General features: G+C 48.4%; 5 protein-coding genes across 5 annotated transcripts; 4 read left to right on the plus strand and 1 right to left on the minus strand.

The window, feature by feature from the left end:
• Positions 1 to 1,408: 1,408 nt before the first annotated feature.
• LOC6597170 (cuticle protein LPCP-23) lies at positions 1,409 to 1,978 on the plus strand. Its single transcript, XM_002022312.1, has one exon. It carries the CDS (start codon positions 1,409 to 1,411, stop codon positions 1,976 to 1,978), a length of 570 nt encoding a protein of 189 aa, XP_002022348.1.
• A 2,163-nt stretch (positions 1,979 to 4,141) lies between these two features.
• LOC6597169 (zinc carboxypeptidase) lies at positions 4,142 to 5,404 on the plus strand. The gene is made up of 2 exons (XM_002022311.2): positions 4,142 to 4,872; positions 4,942 to 5,404. The coding sequence occupies exons 1-2, from the start codon at positions 4,142 to 4,144 to the stop codon at positions 5,402 to 5,404; spliced, it is 1,194 nt and encodes a 397-aa protein (XP_002022347.2).
• A 760-nt stretch (positions 5,405 to 6,164) lies between these two features.
• Positions 6,165 to 7,494, plus strand: LOC6597168 (carboxypeptidase B). Its single transcript, XM_002022310.2, has one exon. The coding sequence runs from the start codon at positions 6,171 to 6,173 to the stop codon at positions 7,284 to 7,286; it is 1,116 nt and encodes a 371-aa protein (XP_002022346.1). The 5' UTR covers positions 6,165 to 6,170; the 3' UTR covers positions 7,287 to 7,494.
• A 1,206-nt stretch (positions 7,495 to 8,700) lies between these two features.
• LOC6597167 (cytochrome P450 4d8) lies at positions 8,701 to 11,612 on the plus strand. The gene is made up of 4 exons (XM_026989879.1): positions 8,701 to 8,927; positions 10,014 to 10,467; positions 10,545 to 11,104; positions 11,170 to 11,612. The coding sequence occupies exons 1-4, from the start codon at positions 8,771 to 8,773 to the stop codon at positions 11,520 to 11,522; spliced, it is 1,524 nt and encodes a 507-aa protein (XP_026845680.1). The 5' UTR covers positions 8,701 to 8,770; the 3' UTR covers positions 11,523 to 11,612.
• LOC6597199 (probable cytochrome P450 316a1) lies at positions 11,537 to 13,414 on the minus strand. Its single transcript, XM_002022308.2, has 4 exons — positions 13,125 to 13,414; positions 12,636 to 13,068; positions 12,033 to 12,583; positions 11,537 to 11,968 (listed from the first exon to the last, which is right to left on the minus strand). The coding sequence occupies exons 1-4, from the start codon at positions 13,279 to 13,281 to the stop codon at positions 11,640 to 11,642; spliced, it is 1,470 nt and encodes a 489-aa protein (XP_002022344.1). The 5' UTR covers positions 13,282 to 13,414; the 3' UTR covers positions 11,537 to 11,639.
• Positions 13,415 to 18,516: the final 5,102 nt, after the last annotated feature.

The raw sequence follows: 18,516 nt of genomic DNA on the forward strand, positions 1-18,516 counted from the left end.
TTACAGCATTTGTCCCGTATGTGTGCGGGGTATCACAAGAAAGCCGAATAAAGCGAAAGCCAATTCAAACACTTCCCACACAAAAGCAAAGGAAATAAAATCAAGCATAAATGCAATAATACAATTTATGTGCCAAATTTCATAAGGACCATAATGGACACAGCATACACTCCCCAGCACACAGCAATAATATACCATATCGAAAGGAGCCAACAAAGGTGACTCTGAAGTCGGACTCGGAGTCGGAATCGATGTAATCGTAATCGCATTTGATGCCGAGATGTTGATGCTATTTGTGTGTCATTTTCATTGCGAAAAACTTTTCCGTCTTTTCCGGCTAGCGGCAACGGTCAGGGCAACAATGTCCCCCAAACAAGCGCGCTTCCATCCATCGTTCACCCTCTCTGACACCCCCACTTCCAATCCCTGTGCCTTTTGTTGCTTTTTGGCCAAGTTAACAACATTTTCTTGACGTTTGCCAATTGCATTATGACTCAATTGGGGGCTGAACGAACGATTTTATGGACAGGAGACGGCAATACTGTGGCAACATCAACGCCAGAGCTGGACGCTTCAGAAGAAGATGGCTACGGAAGGAATAGCAAAAGTTGATCTAGGATCCGATGGTGTTCCGCATCTGTGAAAGAACTTTCATGACCGACTTCTTAGAGGAGCAGCAGCAGTGAAAGCCCCACAGATTTTACTTAATTCTGCTACATTGTTGTTCTGTTTGTTACACACACGTACGTACTCGTTCATATAGCCGTATGTTTATCCGGTATCCGTTGGTCCGATTGAAAGGCTTGAAGAGCACACGAAACGGAAAATGCATTAACAATTTGGCTGCGTCGTTAATGCATCTCCAACGGGCCATAAATTGTGCTGGCCGTTGTATGTTTGGGCAATGCCGTGCACTTGATGGCCCTTCAGCGGTGAGCTGCCGCCTCCCAACATCATCTCCAGCTCCATCGCCATAGCCATCGCCATCGCCATCGCCGTGGCCAGCCGTGGAATGTGGAGCAAGTGCGCCGACCTTAGGACAACAGGCCAGGCCCGAGCATTATGCAATGCCTAGGCAAAGACGTGAATTTCGGTAATTGGGTCGACGACACGCCCTTCTCCAGCACATGCCACACTTGCTCCGAGCCTCGATGGCTGTGGCTGCGGCTGTGGCTGCGGCTTCGGCTGTCAATGCTGAATTGATTTGCCACGATCAAGAGATCGAGAAATGGATTTCTGAAAGTCACGCAAAGCCCAATTGCAAACGGGTTTAGGCCGTGCGGCAGTGCGGGCGGGAACATTATGAGTAATTGCCATTGCTGTGGGCCATATGCTGCCTGCCTCCTATATATGCCCCAGCGGCGGACCCAAATGGCAACAGTTGCTACAGATATCCCACAGCTTCAACATGGCCCATCAGTTCCTCAGCTTTGCCGCCTCCCTGCTGCTTATCCTGGCCCCCGCCTGGGCCGGCATCATTGCCCAGCCGACCATCGGCTACTACGGCGACGAGCACGCCGTTGCCCACACCCAGCAGAACGTGGTGCGTAGCTTCGACGGCACCGTCTCGCACTACGCCAAGTCCGTGGCCACACCGTACTCCCAGGTGCACAAGCAGGACACTCGCATCAGCAACAATGTCTACCAGCCGGCGATTGCCAAGACTGTGACCTACGCCGCCCCAGCCCAAGCTGCTGTCTACAACCATCACGCCCATCCGGAGCCTCAGCTCTTCACCCAGGCAGCTCCTCAGGCCGCCGTCTACCATCAGGCAGCTCCTGTGGCCAATGTCTACCACCAGGAAGCTCCTCAGGCCGCCGTCTACCATCAGGCAGCTCCTCAGGCCTCTGTCTACCATCAGGCAGCTCCTCAGGCTTCAGTCTATCACCAAGCTCAGCCCGCCGTCATCCACTACTCACCGGCAGAGTCCGTTTCCCACATGAGCTTCGATGGCTTCGGCACCCATTGGGGATTCTAAGGGACTCATCTCTCTTCTCTAAGTTGTTAAATTAATTTTAATAATTACATAAATCGTGCGTTGAAAGAATTTCTTTGAAGATTTTTCTCAGTAAGAGTACCTTTGATGAGGGATGGATTTGCAGGAATGAAACTGCAATCGATAGCTTTTGGAACACAATATACGTAGCTCCTTTGAAAATATCTCATAAGTGTTCTCGAACTTCGAGCTTTCAAATGCCCGCTCCACATTCTATCCGAAAAGATAGATTTCAAATTTTGATTGCAATTAATTGAAATGGGTATCTCGACAACAGTCCCATAGCTTCAATGTAAACTTGAGGTATGGGGTAATTCATCTTTCACAAGTGCTTTCAAAAGAGCTATAGTAGAGTACAGAGAAATGCATCTTGCACTCGTAGATCGCAATGCTGATATGTTTTTGTCTTCATACCCTACTGTGACGTGGTTCAGCGACATATCTCAGATGTAAATGTAGGAATCTTTTCACATTTCCGTCCGCATCCCGGTGGACCTGGCTCACGAGTCCTTCGCTTGGCTAGGAGTTGGTCTCCGGATGCTCTTGCCTGCGGCCCGCTCCGTGCTTATCGCCCACGTTCGGAGGCTGCGTAAACAAATCATAAAAATCCACACAAAGTGCACTACAAATAGCCCCAAGTAGGACATTAGCTTGGGTCCTTGTTCGGTCCGTGCCTGGTTGCGGGCCAGTCGGATGGGAATGGAAAGCCAGTGGGGTACGTGATTTGTGCAGCGCAAACTTAAAAATCGGACATGGAAGCTACGTGACTCGCATGGCTCGCAGTCCAAGGACCTTTCCGAGAGAGCAGGATAGGAAGCAGTCGGTAGCCAGCAGCCAGCAGCCAGCAGGAATCAGGATGCTGCCATCGACTGACACAGCTTATGAACTAATAATATTTCCCCCTGCCCTCGTAAATTATGCACCTGGACAACTGCTGTGCTCGAGTGGCGTAATCTGGAAATTGAAATCACATTTTTGCAGCCTCATTAATTTTGCAAAGAATGATCTAAGGACAGAGCCCCGGCCATCGCCGTGAGAGTCAATAGTCAATTTGTGTTCAAAGTTTTTTCCACATAGTTTTGCATAAATGATAGCTTCATTAGCTGGCCATCAAAGTAATGGCCAAAATGATTACCAGAATGGGGTCCAGCCACTGTTGGAGGGCACTGTTCTCTCCCATTGGCGAGGCAAATTGAAAAAATGAGCAAATGGCAGAATGAAGCCATAAACTCCGCTTAAATGCAATAGTCCGGGATACCCAGAAGCCCCCACTTTTGTCCGCCACTTGAGTGCTAAAAGGCGCAATGATAAAATATTTGCCTGGCCCGGGCCAAGGCAAGTAAATTGTTGGCTCAAAAGTTGAAACAGCCAACAAAAACTCCGGGGAGAGAGCGCGAAAGCAGAGATGAAGAAAGGCCGTGCTGTCAGTTGCTGTTTTTGTTTAGTTGTTGCGGCTAAAGTTTGCTCCGTCCTTGTCCGGATCCTCATGGCCATCACGGCCAGCATGGCCCCATGACCATTCGCATCGCCATCCACATCGCCGCCACGGCCAAAAGGAAAGCCGGCAAAATAAAAATGCAAAAAAATGCCCAGTAAGACGTATTTATCAACATAATTACATTTTTTAATGGCTTTTTAAACCGCAAAATGGCAAAGCCGTAATCCGAGATAAAACTGGAGCACAAAAATGTACGAAATAGAGACAACTTCTTTAACATTCCCGGCTTGTTCCGGAGAACCTAGAAAATGTTATCTCAATTAGTGGATCGTACGCTGAAAGTGTTTCGTATACAAGAAGATACAGTGAGGCTTTCGAGGATCTTGTCATAGATACACATATCTTTGGGGCTGTGCGGGTGGGAAAGGATTAGTCATTGGCGGATATATGCATTCGCATACGCACGATGAGTCTATTGGCGATTCCACTGATTCAGCCAGAGCCGATCTCGCATTCCCTGGAAAACTGACGGACTCATGCCAAGTTGGATATTTAGTGCATGCTGATACGATTACATAGTTTCTGCGCGACACAAGCCTATATAAGGGCTGCTACATGAAGGAAGCAAGTCAGTGCAACTGGTCGAACTTTGTGGCAGCATGGAGCGAGTTGTGTGTCTTCTTTTCTGCATCGCTGTGGCAGCCGCCATGGACTTGCCCAATCCTGATGAAGCAACACCAACAGTCGACTGGACGGATGAACCAACATTTACACTCGGCTTGCAAGATGAAACAGAACTCGACTTGGAGGATGAACCAACACCAACACTCAACTTGGAGGACTTTTACGGCTACAACAGCATGATGGAGTATCTGAGAAACCTGAGCCAGACCTACTGTTGCACAGTGACCCGCCAGTCGCTGACCACCACCTACGAGAACCGATCCGTTGAGCTCGTGAAGATCTCGGACGGGCAGGGGACGTCGGAAAAGAAGGTCATCCTGCTGGATGCGGGTACCCACGGCAACGAATGGATAACCACCACAGTGGCCCTGAAGATTGTACACGAGCTGGTGGTGAATCAGGATGCGCATGCCAGACTCCTAGAGTCCTGTGACTGGTACGTACTGCCCATGGTCAATCCGGATGGCTACACGTACTCGCTGGAGCAGAAACTCAAGCTCTGGCAGAAGAACCGCTCCCCGCACGGGGGCCAGTACGGAACCAATCTGAATCGCAACTATGACACGCACTGGAACTTGACGGAAGATGCCCCAACACACAGCCAATACTATCCAGGGAGCTCCGCATTCTCCGAGTTGGAAACCTTGGCAGTCGGTGGTCTCATGCGAGATCTGGTGGAGACGAAACGCGAGTTCCTCTACATAACTCTGCACACAGAGAACAAGTCGATCTTCTATCCTTCGGTGTTCGATACGTAAGTTCTACATATATTAAACCTCGAAATCGGCTCAGTTTTTATCTCTCTCGCTCTCTCTCACTTCAGGAAGACAGGCAAGACGGATGGGCTCCTCCATGCTATAGCTCAATTGGCCAGTGGCGCAATATTCGAAAAGACGAGGTCGGTGTACGTCCCCAGCCTGGCCTATGGATACGACGGTGTTGGCGGCACCAGCCTGGACTACGCCTACGAAGTCGGCATCCCATTGCTATTTGCCTTTGAGATGCCCGAGATGAGGGCGGAGGCTGAAAGCAAAACCACCTTCATCACCCATCAGGCCATGGAGGGTTGGGAGGGAGTCAGGCATCTGGCGTTGGGGGCGCTCGAAATGTATAGCCCCAGTAAAAGCAGTTCCAACACCACCAGTCCACCATCTGATGGCTCGAAACACGCCAATTCGACCTGTGCCCCAGCCACGAATGATGCCCCATCTGTAGATGGGAGCTTTGGTCTTCCCGCAGCCACTTTCAGTGCGCTTCTGGCATATCTGGCCTTGGCAGTGATGTAGTAGAGATAATCACTGATCAGCTCCAAAAACATTTTTTTTTTTTTAATATTTAGAATTACGAATAAAGAACAAATAAGAAACTATCAAACGCACAGTTAATTAATCACCCCATACAAGTAGAGGGCAATGAAATTTATAATTGTATGTGTTTTTGAATTTGCTCTCAGAGAGATTGGAAAAACTCCAATGAATTTGATTTCACTTTCGATGCTCGAGCGAGTGACGCGCCTGCCAAACGCCACATTGCATCGTCGGATAAACTCAACCTGTTCGAATTGGATTTATACTTTGCAAATTACATCAGAATAAGCTATAGCTATGGACATAAAATATATAAACATATAAGTATCAATCGGCATTCACTTTCCCCGCGAGAAAATTCATGGGAACTCATCTACAGTCTTATCAATTGTCAGAGCCCAATCTCAAATAAGAAGCCGTTGTGAATTCTGGTGAATTCAATTGATTAAAAGTGAGCTCTAGTGTCCAGGGGATATTGGACTTGACTCTCGTTTGCTCTACAGCTGATGAAAGACAAGGACTATAATATTGATCAATCAGATAAGTCATATTAATTATGAATGGTAGTATTTTAATATTTCCATTCGAGTGTCGAGGGTAACTGCAGCTTCGACCCCAAGCAGATGTCTCTCCTGATGCCCGGCCATCGGCGAACGATGCTATATATAGCGCCGATGATCGAGGACAGAGCTAGTTCCGCTGCTTCTCGCTCTCTGGAAACATGCGGAGAGCTCTGTGTGCGATAATGTTGTTCGTGGCCAGCGTCGACCCCTCGGCGACGCTGGGGAACGTAGGATCGCCAGAACTGGATCTGAGCGATTACTACAGCTACGAGGGGGTGATGGATTACTTGGATACCCTCGCGAAGGACTACCCCAATCGGGTTTTTTTGAAGGATGCAGGCCGGACCTACGAGAACCGCATGTTGAAGACGATAACCATATCGAACGGCGATGGGGTGCCGGGAAAGAGAACAATCTTTATGGATGCAGAATTGCACGCCCGAGAATGGATGACCCCCATGGCCGCGCTCTATGCCATCCACCAGCTCGTGGTCAATTTCGCGGAGAACGCCGATCTACTGAAGAACTTTAACTGGATCGTACTGCCGCTGGCCAATCCGGATGGCTACGAGTTCTCTCGCAACTCAGACAGGTGGTGGCGCAACAACCGCTCCCCGAACGGCAGGCAGTGCTTCGGGACCAATCTGAACCGCAACTTCGATGTGGCCTGGGGGCAGGGATATTCCGAGCTGGCAGATCCCTGCACCGAATCATACGCCGGCAGCGAGCCGTTCTCCGAGGCGGAGGCCCGCCTAGTGCGGGACATAATGCATGAGTTGGTAGACAACGGGAGTGGCACAATGTACCTGTCCCTGCACACAGCAAACCGATCGATGTTCTATCCGTGGGTATTCGAGTCCTCCCCCACAAGGAACCATCACGAGCTCAAGGAGATTGCTCGGTTCGCCACGGACAGGATACTGAGGGAAACGGGTACACAAATCAAGCCAAAGCAGGCCTATTACTACGGCGGAATGGTGGGCGGTACGAGCCTAGACTACGCCTTTAAGGTCGGCTTTCCATTGTCCTTTGTGTTCGAGATGTCGGGCCTGGCGTTTGGTGTGGAGTACAAGTTCTTTCCACCGCCCACGGCCATCCGAAGGCTGACGACAGAGACCTGGGTGGGGATACGCGCGCTGGCCGAGAAGGCCATTGAGAAGTATCCACCCGGGAGAGCCATACCTGCGATTCAAAGAAAACCTGTCAGCAATAGGGCGCCAGGGAGTCAGGACTTAAACATCCTTGTTGGTTTACTGAGCACACTTTTGGCATACGTAGCCAGCCATTTCACTATTTAATAATTGAATATGTTTTCTATAATTAAAACGAATGACTGGTGTTGTTTTTTTTAAAGAGAATATTACCACCGTGTGCTGTAAGCTGCCTCCACAGATTTTTGTATAAATTTAGTTACGTTCGAGCTCTGAAACTGGTTTGAAATGATCCATCGAATGCATAACGATTGCATTGCATGTTGTTAAAACACTTAATTTGCAAATAAAGCCGTTTAACTATTATGCATACACTGCACAAATACACAAGTTTTATACAAATGTTTGTTTTTTTTAGGGCAAGGGAATTCACAAAACTTTAAGTTTAAAATTCCCCCCGAAAATCTGTAAATTTTCGGCATTGGATTCTCTGGGGTTCTTTGAAATAATTTCAATATCCATCCATGGGCTGTCTCATCCTCTTCCCCGTCTTCCCCGTCTTCCCCGTCTCTCACTTCCCTTATTCACTTCATCAGTCGATTCTCGCAATACGCACACGCATACGCCGCGTTGTCGGCTCGTCTATCAACGTGACTTGGCTGCTTCGTCTGGTGGATATGTACATATGTACTTATTGCATGTACGTATGTACATACACGGTGGACTTGCATATCACTGGCATTGTCGGATGCATTTCACATGCTGCAATTAACGCAACAAATTGCATTTTTAATATGCAAAATTAATGCAGAAAATCTTTCTGTCCGATGCAGCGAAGCAACAGAAACAGAAACAGAAATCGAGACAAAGACCTAGACTGAAACGAATGCGAAACGCGATATCCAAGGATTTTATTTATAAAAGTCATTGTGAAAATTGAAAATTCACATTCTGTCTACAATTGACCGCCGCCTGTCGCAGCCCACATTTATACTCTCTCCCATCCCGTAGATACAGATACTGGTCGGTACGAGGTACGAGTATTTTAAAAATAATAAAAAGCCATTACAAAGTCAAAGTTGCCTGGCCCAGGAAACTGCTGTTAATTAGTTTTTTCGAAGGCTGCTCCGGCAGCTGACCGTCCATCTATCCAATTGTATACCCATCCATCCATTTGTTACCTCCACCGCCCTCCATTCTGGAGGTCAGGTCAGGGCAAATGTTTTAATTTCCGCACGAGTGTCTCTAACGGAAATTACTTCAAAAAAAGTTCACGACTCCTGGCCAAATGCCCCACAAAACCCACGCTGCCAATGAGCCCCGGGGGAACGGACTCCTCGTTATCGCGCGACGGGCCAGGCAATCGCCACTGAATCGAGAATAATTAACATAAGTAATCGTGCCATTTACTTACACTTGCTCAAGATACTGGTAGTCCGGTTAGATTAGCACAAGTGCCGCTCAATTATCGGTTTGGGTCCGAATGGCATGCACTTTGTTTTACATTCGAATCGGACTCCGATTAGATAGATACTCGCACTGGCAATCGTAATCGTAGTCGTAGTCGTAGTCGAAGTGCGCCTTGCAGGCCTATCCGATCCGCGGATCGTCTGTTCGAGTCAGAGTGCAAAATGCTGCTGTTGGTGCTGGTCCTACTGCTGGTGGCCGTTGGCTGGCTCGTCCATCGCGGCCAGGCGGAGCGTCGCCGGGCCGTGTCCAATCTGCCGGGACCCATGTGCCCCCCATTGCTGGGAGCCCTGCACATCATGTCCAGCATGAACCCAAAGAGTATGTAATTAAATCGATCGTAATAATGTCCTGTCTGTAAAAACGATAATCGATAAAGTGCTCTCAAAACCGAATCAAAACTGAATTTTGTAGGGGGTAGATCGCTGATTAAGGTCCACCCCATTCCATCCACATTCTCCCTTTTTCCGCTGATGCACGCGAACGCGAAAAGCAATTACAAAACCACAAAAAGTTTTCAATTGTTTACGAGCACACTTTGAAATGTACTATTTATTGCATATCACTTGACAGAGAGAGAGGGAGAGAGACAGATCAATCTACGCTTTGCTGCATAGTGAGCATATTCATTCATTTGTTTTGTTCTCTTGCTCTCTCTTAACCGATAAGAGCTAGGTGTAATCCAGATGGGATTCTCTTTTTTTATAATTCTCGTTTTTTTCGGAATTCATGCTCTCTTGGTTTTTTGGAAGCTTCATAGAACAATACGATAATGCTGCTAATCTTCCCATAACCTACTGAATCGCCGATTCTAATTGAATGAACGAATGGTCTACACATACACACAATACTTTAGGCAATATTCTGAAAATGAAATGAATTACTTATTGATGCTGTCAGACAGAAAATAAACCACAGATTTCAGGGCAATCTTGGAGATCTGCAAATAGGGCGGATTCCTTTGAGCGGATATGGAACTTGGGACTGCCAACTGGTTTGTAGGAATTCGCAACACTACCCTTAGCCTCTGTTGTAATTATTGGTATACCAGTATCAATGCACTTGGAACCATAAAGATGAAACAAATATATACCAACTGCCTTTATCATGCAAACATTTAATCTTACTTTAAAAATACTTTTTTGTGCCAAACATTCAGTGCAGATTAAGAGGTGTTTATGTTTTCAGTAAATAGCACTTAAGCAGCCACTTGAGCCCAGTACCTTATCATATTTGCATTCAGATGTGGTTCAGGGGAACTATGGAACACATATGCATATCTATTAATATTGTTAATAATTATTTATGAGCTTCAAAAATCTTTGGACTAAAGAGTTAATGATAACGCTGCCTTGAGCGATTAAAAGTTATCATCAATGTTTTTTTCCTGATCTTCTCCAACCGCAGCCTTCATCAAAGTAAGCGGTGAGAATATGCGCAAATATGGACCGCTGCAGCGGGTGTGGATTCTGAACCGCCTGCTGATAATGAGCGCCGACTCCGAGATCAACGAGCAGCTGTTAAGCAGCCAGGAGCATCTGGTGAAGCATCCCGTGTACCGGGTCCTGGGAAAGTGGCTGGGCAATGGGCTGCTCCTGAGCGACGGCAAGGTGTGGCATCAGCGCCGCAAGATCATCACACCCACCTTCCACTTCTCGATACTGGAACAGTTCGTGGAGGTCTTTGACCAGCAGTCCAACGTCTGTGTGGAGCGCCTGGCCCCTCGGGCCAATGGCCAGACCTTCGACGTCTACCGGCCCATCTGCATGGCAGCCCTGGACATCATTGCGGAGACTGCCATGGGCACTAAAATCCACGCCCAGGCTGCGGAGAGCACTCCGTACGCGGAGGCAGTCAACGAGTGAGTCCAGTCATCCATCCATCCATCCTCAAAGAGAGCAGAGAACCCCGTTCCAACTCATTAGTCTCTGATTGCAGGTGCACTGCTCTACTGAGCTGGCGCTTCATATCCGTCTACCTGCAGGTGGAGCTGCTCTTCACGCTGACCCACCCGTACATGAAGTGGCGTCAGACGCAGCTCATCCGCACCATGCACGACTTTACCACCAAGGTGATAGAAGAGCGCCGGCGGACACTCGAGGAGCAGCAGGGGTCCAAGTTGAGCCCGTCTCCCGACGACGATGTGGGCAGAAAGCGACGGATGGCCCTGCTCGATGTACTGCTGCTGGCCACTGTCGATGGGCGTCCGCTGACCAATGACGAGATCCGCGAGGAGGTGGACACCTTCATGTTCGAGGGTCACGACACCACCACCAGCGCACTGTCCTTCTGCCTGCACGTGCTGGCGCGTCATCCGCAGGTGCAGGAGAAGATGCTGGAGGAGATACTCCGGGTCATAGGCACCGATCGCAAGCGGCCCGTCACCATCCGCGATCTAAACGAGATGAAGTACCTGGAGTGTGTTATTAAGGAGTCGCTCAGGTTGTATCCGCCCGTGCCCCTGGTCGGACGAAAGCTGCAAACGGACTTCAAGTACAGTAGGTGTCAAGTAGTCTAAATAGAGTGCTTTCTCCAGGCTCCACTGCTCCCCATCTTCTTGCAGGCCACTCCAAGTACGGCGATGGCGTTATTCCGGCCGGATCTGAGTTCCTCATCGGAATCTATGGCATGCAGCGGAACAAAAACGAGTTCCCCCAGTCCGAAGAGTTCATCCCCGAACGACACGAGAACGGGGAGCGATATTCGCCCTTCACCTTTATCCCCTTCAGCGCCGGGCCACGGAACTGCATCGGCCAGAAGTTTGCACAGCTGGAGATGAAGATGATGCTGGCCAAGATCGTGCGCGAGTACGAGCTGCTGCCGCTGGGCGAGCCCGTCGAGTGCGTCATCAACATTGTCTTGCGCTCGGACACGGGCTTCCAGTTGGGAATGCGCAGGCGCAACGATACACAATGAAAAGGTATAACAGGTGTTGATCTGATGCATTCGTGCATTTAGAGTTTACATTATTACATTCCAAAATATATTCATAAATATTAAACAGTATTATTAAACGGGTCCATCCTTGTGATCCTATCGTGGCTTCAGAGCCAATTGAAAGCCATTAGATGAGCCCAGAGAGAGTCGTAAGTCGAGGCGAGGGGCATCACCATAGGGCAGCAGCTCGAAGTTTAAGAGGATTGGGGCGATTAGGGTCTTGAGCAGCACCATGCTGAACTGCTTGGCCGGACAGCAGCGTGGACCCATGCTGAAGCTGTAGATCTCTGGCGGGGACTCCAGAAATCTCTCCGCCCGAAAGTGGCTCGCATTCAGATAGCGGTCCTCGTTGCGCTGCATTTCAAAGAGATTCACATATATCTCGGCGCCAAAGGGTAGAGTGCCGTCCCCCACCTCGCTATGAGCTGTTGGGGATCATACGAAAATCGGATCAAAGATATATCGTATCTCATTGATACGAGCACTCACTGTAGGGCATATCCTCGGTCAAGTGGCGGCCGACAATGACTTGGGGTGGGTAGAGGCGCAGCGTCTCCAGCAGCACGGCCTCCAGGTAGGGCAGCCGTCGCACGTCCCAGCTCTGGTCTTCTCTCTGAGCCTTCCGTAGCTCCTCCAGGCAGCGCTGCTGAACAGCCGGATGACGGGAAATCGTGACTAGGGAGAAGCAGAGGGCCGAGCTGCAGAGCAAGTATCCTAGATAGTTGCAGGTATTCAGCTCTGCACAGATGTCGTCGTCCGAGATTTCGGGATTATGGTTGCTGGCCAGCAGAATCTCCAGCAGTGATTGATGCCACTGCGCAGGCAGTGGGTCAATGCGATCCACCACCACGTTTCCAGCCTTGAGTTGCTCCTCCTGCTTCTGCAGTCTTCGGCATCGATCGATGTGCTCTTTGTGCTCGTCATTCAGTTGCTTGATGAGTTGCGCCTGTCGCCGCCGTAATAGGGGAGAGCTGACCCAGAAGGTGAAGCGGTTCACCGACTGCAAGCTCAGGAATCGCTTTCGGTAGATCTCCGTGAGGCTAAGGGAAAGAAGCGATGCTCTCAGAGGAATCTATGGGGCGCGTCACTCACCAAGTGAAGGCCTCGGAATACCCCTCGCTGGGGCGCACGCCGCAAGTGGTCAGTACCATCAGATCCCGCACAGCGGGTGCCACAATCGTCCAAGCATCGAACACATCGCGTTGTTCTGCATGGTCCGCCAGTGTCAGCTGCAGTAGCACCGCCTGCTGGCGACACAGCTCCGTCAGCGGCAGCATGTTTCCCTTGTTAAAGATGCTGCCTATGAGCCCGTGACGCTGGGTCCACTGGTTCTTGTCGCACATGAGAACGCCGCCGCCCAGCCAGTGCCGCATCAGCTCATAGCCCGTCTCCAGATGTTGCTCGCTCTGCAGGACTTGTTTGGCCAGCTCGAGGTCCGCCAGCGGCATGAAGAGTCTGTGGAAGACCCAGAGGCGGGTCACAGCTCCGTACTTAGCCAGATACTCGTGGCTACGCTGGAAGAAATCTAACAGGCCAAATCAGAACAGAAACGTTCCCGCAGGAGCCTCCAGCGCCACTTACTTTGCGGCTTGAGGAACAGCAGCTTGTGCATCGCCCCCATCAGGGGCCAGGAGAAGGGTCCTCCGAGATTCTTGATCAGCGACCGCTGCCGGCGCGTCCTGAAATAGTTGATGGCCGAGGCCACGCAGAAGCACAGGAATGTGGTGGTCAAGATCATGGTTGCAACTGAGCCACGGAGCCGCTCCTCTCTATGCTAATCGAACCCTTTATGGCCGTTGCGATTGGTGTCACTAATCTCTCAAGTGCCTACCAAAATTGGCAGTTCTTATCGGTGGAAAACACTGGCAAACGGTGTACTTATTTAATGTGTGAAATCGTTCCAGCCAGGGATGGAATTTTGATGAAATCCTTGACAGTTCATAAAGTTTTTACTTTTCTCGATAGGACAAATATGTCGAAGAATATGTTGAGTTGAGAAAAGCCTGTGAATTTATTTTAGAAGCAGCTGGGGGTTTAAACTATAAGTATCCTTATCCTTATCTTTTATAAATTGTAATATTTCAATGACAATTTTCAAATGCGTTCCAGTTTGTGTTCCACAAAATGTTGTGTAAATTATTTGCTACATGCGTTCCACAGAATGTTGCCAGTGTTTTGTCAGCATGTTGCCATAGCCAGCAGCATGTTGCTATGATGGCAGGAATAAATGGTCGAATTTTATGTTTTCTGGAAGCTGTGTAAATCGACTCAAATTAACGTTCTAAAACTGTTACTGGCACAATTCTAGGGGAAATTACTCAGAAGATTGGTTTCTACGATCGAGGATAATTTTGGAACCCCGAAAATCTTCTTCAGAGCTAATCAAAAGAGTGTCTCTGTAACCTCTGTAAAAATATGTATGTACATCGAATGCGCGTTAACAAGCCAACTTGATTGGCCAAGACGAAAATTGCCAATACCCAGCGGAGGCGCAGGAGTAGGAGGAGGCAGATGGGGGCGTGATGTGTGCGCCATCTGTAAGATACGAGACACAAGATACACCATCGAGATTGTGGCACGGAATTTGCTAATAAATATTTAAATACTTACCTAACATTTATTGCTGCTGCTGCTGCTGATGGGGGACTCGCAACAGATTCAGAACTATTAAACCAACCAATTTGTGGCAATTGTCTGGGGGGAGGGGAGGGGGAACGTCTCCCCAGACCGCTGCCACTTGGCCAGCGGGCATTATCCGGGCCCAAAAGCAGCTGTTGTCCTGGCAAACAAATCTTTTGTGGACTGTGGTTGTCGGGGTCACGGCGAGGGTTGGTCAGCTCTCAACCCTTTCCAGAGTTGAACTGTCAAAAGTACATTTGCCTCGGTTACGCCACAGAGGAAATATCCTTGAAGCATGTAATGACAATATCAGGCGGCCTTCCCATTCTGCCCTGCGGCCCTTTGGGGATCTGGGCTCAGAGTTTCTCAGCAGTTGAGGAGTTAAGCAGTTGAGGAGTTGAGGGGCCTTGAGTGCTGTGTGTTGTGCTCCATTTTCATTTTGCGGCGTTGATGAAACTTTAATGACACACCACACGCATCCAACACTGGAGGCCATGTGTCCAGCTTCAGCTACAGCTACAGCTACAGCTACAGCTCTGCTTTTGTATCTCTAGTACTTTTCTGCCCAATTTCATTTTGGGGCAAACAAAGCCGGCTAATGGTGGCTAATGAAGCCAGTTTTATTGGGGATTTTTTGGGTCGGTGAACCCCAGAATAGAGCACTCCCAGGTTGGCCATATCCCCATCCCCGGCACTTTGGAGTGTGTGCTTGCATGTATTTATGAGGAATTCATACGTCAATGTCATGAACAACTCGAATGGAGCCCCAAACGGAGTGCAATGGCCAACAGCCACGTGACCAACAGAAAGCACCAAGCAGCAAGCAGCAAACAGCAAACACCAAACACATCCTGGCCCTGTTCTCCCGTATGCAAATGAACAAAAAATTAGATGACTGCGCTATGACAACGACCAGGACAACGATGACGACCAGGACGACGACGACGACAGCGGTGACAATGAAAACTGAGCGAACTACTCGTACGAGTAAAAAGCCAAAGTCCGAATGTTGTTGCGGTTTACGCAAAAAATGGCATTGCAAAAACAAGGGAAAAAGGTGCACCGAAAACGGCAGCAGGATACAAATCCTTTCACAGGCCTCCAGAACATGCGCCTAGTTCCTGGCTGGAAGGCAGGATAGAAAGCTGGCGAAAAAATTAAAACAAAGACATAGCAACAATTTACATTCCCATTGTTCGCCTCTGTCCTCCAAGGGCACAAAAACCGCCAGATGGGTAGATACACAGATACATGCACCGTCACAGTGAGTTTCAGAGCGTTAAGACGGTTTACACATTCGAAAAATACTCTAAAAGGCCATATAATGATGGATTTAAAGCAGTTTATAGAAAAGAGATTGGCTTTACTAAGAACATAAATGCAGATACAGCTGGCTGATATTTTCGAAACGCACTGCACATTCGCCTATAAATTGCAAATGCAGTTGGTCAGCCGGCAAGTTAGAGAAAGAAACGAGAACACACACGACACCGCAGCAAGGACAACGATGATGATGATGATGATGATGGCGATGGCGATGGCGATGGCGAGGAGGAGGGCTGTCAGCGAGAGGCACGCCACTAGTCACCGCTAAAAAATTGAGGCGGAAAAGACATAAAACCGCCTGAGAGTGGTCGATCAATACGACACATACTATGCCCTATCGGGAACAAAGAATATATAACTCAGATATGGTAACATGTGATGGAGGAAAAGGGGTTTAATGAAAGTACTTCCTAATTTTAGCCACTCCAAAACTGGCATGAGTTGTATCACGGCCATTTACTCGTTTGTTGTATGCAGGGTATTTGGTAGACCATGTGGGTCCGGAATATTTCTCGCCATTGTCGATGTTGGCATTGTTGTACGGGTGGCGGTAGCTTCTCGCTGTTTGCTGGCACCAGGAAGCATTTTGCATGAATTGCCCATAAAAGTGATATGCACATCAAGATTGTCTGATATGAGTGGGGCGATAAGCGCAAAAATTTGCTTACTGGGCTCCCACCGACTTTCGAGCAACTGCAAATTGTTGAAAATTGTCGGAATTCGCTAGAAACTTTAAGGTCTCTCGCTGGGACACAGTCTTAATCAAGACAAACTACATTTGGCTAGACATTTAATTCGCGAGTGCCGCAAAAAGGATGCCATCAGTCTCAGGCACGCCCACCTCCCATTAGCCATCAGCCATTAGCCATCAGCCATCGCCCATTATGACATTGGGTTCGGTTCGGCGCGGTTCGGTTCGGCCCGGTTCGGGTGTGCTGTTAGCCCACACACTCGCATATTAATAGCCCACTATCCTACATACTCGTAGCTTAAGCTCCCATGCTACCAAGATCCCCAGTTCCCAGATGTCATATGTCAGGCAGCTGTAATAATGCTAGCTGATGACTGCGTTATGATTACTGTCAACGGCAGGCACACGGCACTCCATGAATAAGCAGATGAGTCAGAGAGGGAGTCAGAGCCTCTTACTTTTATGCACATACATAGTATATCCTTGCGGGCTTATCGCGCCACCCACCCTGCCCCGTTCCACATGTGACTTGAGGCGCCCCGCAGCGCCGCTGTGGCAACAACTTTGACTCTGCAACAATTTATCACAGCCAATTTAACCACTTAAGTGTGGAAAAGGTTTCCGGCAGAGTCAAAGTGTGCACTACAGCCATACACATATGTACAAATGTACACTTATACATACTCATACGCGTGTGAATAAATACTCGTATATGTATACATACTCACAATCCATATCCATGTTGAGTAAAATGAATGTAAAATAAAATATTGAATGAAATAACTTTGGCAACAAGGCTGGCCTGCCCATGTCCCCAGCGGCATTTCAGGCACGAAACTGACCACGCTACACTCGGAGAAATATATGAAGGAATGATTCAAATAAAACGTTTAATCTGGGGTCTGACTTTCTGACCATCTGCTGACAATTTGGAGAGTATATTTCTGATTTACCAACATTCTTTTTTCTCAGTGTACCACCGCTGACCCCTCAATGTCTGCATATGGATGCGTGTGTGGCATCTGTGTGTGGCAGTGAGTGTGCAAGTGTGTCTGCTGGCAGCATTTATTTGTTTACAATCTGTTTGCGCAAAAGCTGCCGCAAGGCTTAAAAATCTGCATTTGCATTCTGACACTATTCGTGGGTACATATACGGATAAATGTACACACATACATATGTGTCTTCATATACATATGTATGGGTCCCGAAGTATTGGCTAATTGAAGAAGACAGTTACCTTGTAGGTACCTTCCATACATGCCATCGATTCTGAGCGATATTGATAATCATCTATCAGATTAACAGAATATATATTTTATGGATATATTTCTATATCTTTATATATTTAGGTTCGTTCGTAGAAGAGTGGATAGCATTGGCAGCCTCAAGCCTCTGCTCCTTTTCGTGTGGGCCAATGGGATTGGTGTTACGGAAGGAAGCGGGTTAGTGCCTTCTTCTTGGTCAGCAGCTCCTTAAACGTCTTCGTGTGATTGCGGTTCTGCGCTCTTCGCCCAGGAAGTAGTCAGACGGAGGCGCATCCACTGAAAGAATCCTGCCTTAGAATCCTGTTCACTGCTGAGAAAGCTGCTGTTGCCTAGCAGAATCGGTCTTATGGAGCTTGCAGATCGAAAGTCAGAGTGCAGCGACCAGAAGAGAACTGCTGGTGGATTTTTATGCACACCCACGGTACTGGGATCTTCGCCCGCCTTCTCGCCGTGGTACATGGATCCACATGTACTTTAAATACGCAGTACCGGATCTCCTTCGATTGGGAGTTTGTTTGTTTTTCATTTTATTTCTATGTTTCTTGCTTAAATATAATATTTATAGACACAAGCTTTCGTGATCTCCTTAAGAGCTGAAATCCGCCCGACCGTCATTTATTCAACTAAAGCGAGGGACTCATACCACATGAAAATCCGCTCCTCTGTAACCTGTTAATTGTTCCATTTAACAGCTTGGATGAGTACGATTCAGACCCATTCGCTGCTCACTCTTCGCCATATGCGGAACAGGGTCTGAAAGGGCTTAACCGTAATGCGGGGGGACCACTTATGTGAGAGGGCATCAAATCGGCTTTCGTCACACTCTCCCTCTCTACCCATCTCACTCTCACTCTCTCGTGCTTTTCTCTCTTTCAGACGAACACACAGCCATGCGAGTATGTGAATAAAAGTGCAAATTCATGTTTAGTTTGACAAAATCTGTTTAAATCCAAAGAGCAAATGCCAGCAGTCAACTCCGCTCAGCTCTCTCGCATGAGAAGGATTTGAGAGGAGGAAGCGGAAATCACAATCAGGAAGCAGAAGCAGCAGGATTCAGAAGGTAAATGGGTT

This window comes from Drosophila persimilis, unplaced genomic scaffold (genome assembly GCF_003286085.1).
Source record: "Drosophila persimilis strain 14011-0111.01,24,50 unplaced genomic scaffold, DperRS2 tig00000431-arrow-pilon, whole genome shotgun sequence".
In the NCBI taxonomy this organism is placed as follows: domain Eukaryota; kingdom Metazoa; phylum Arthropoda; class Insecta; order Diptera; family Drosophilidae; genus Drosophila; species Drosophila persimilis.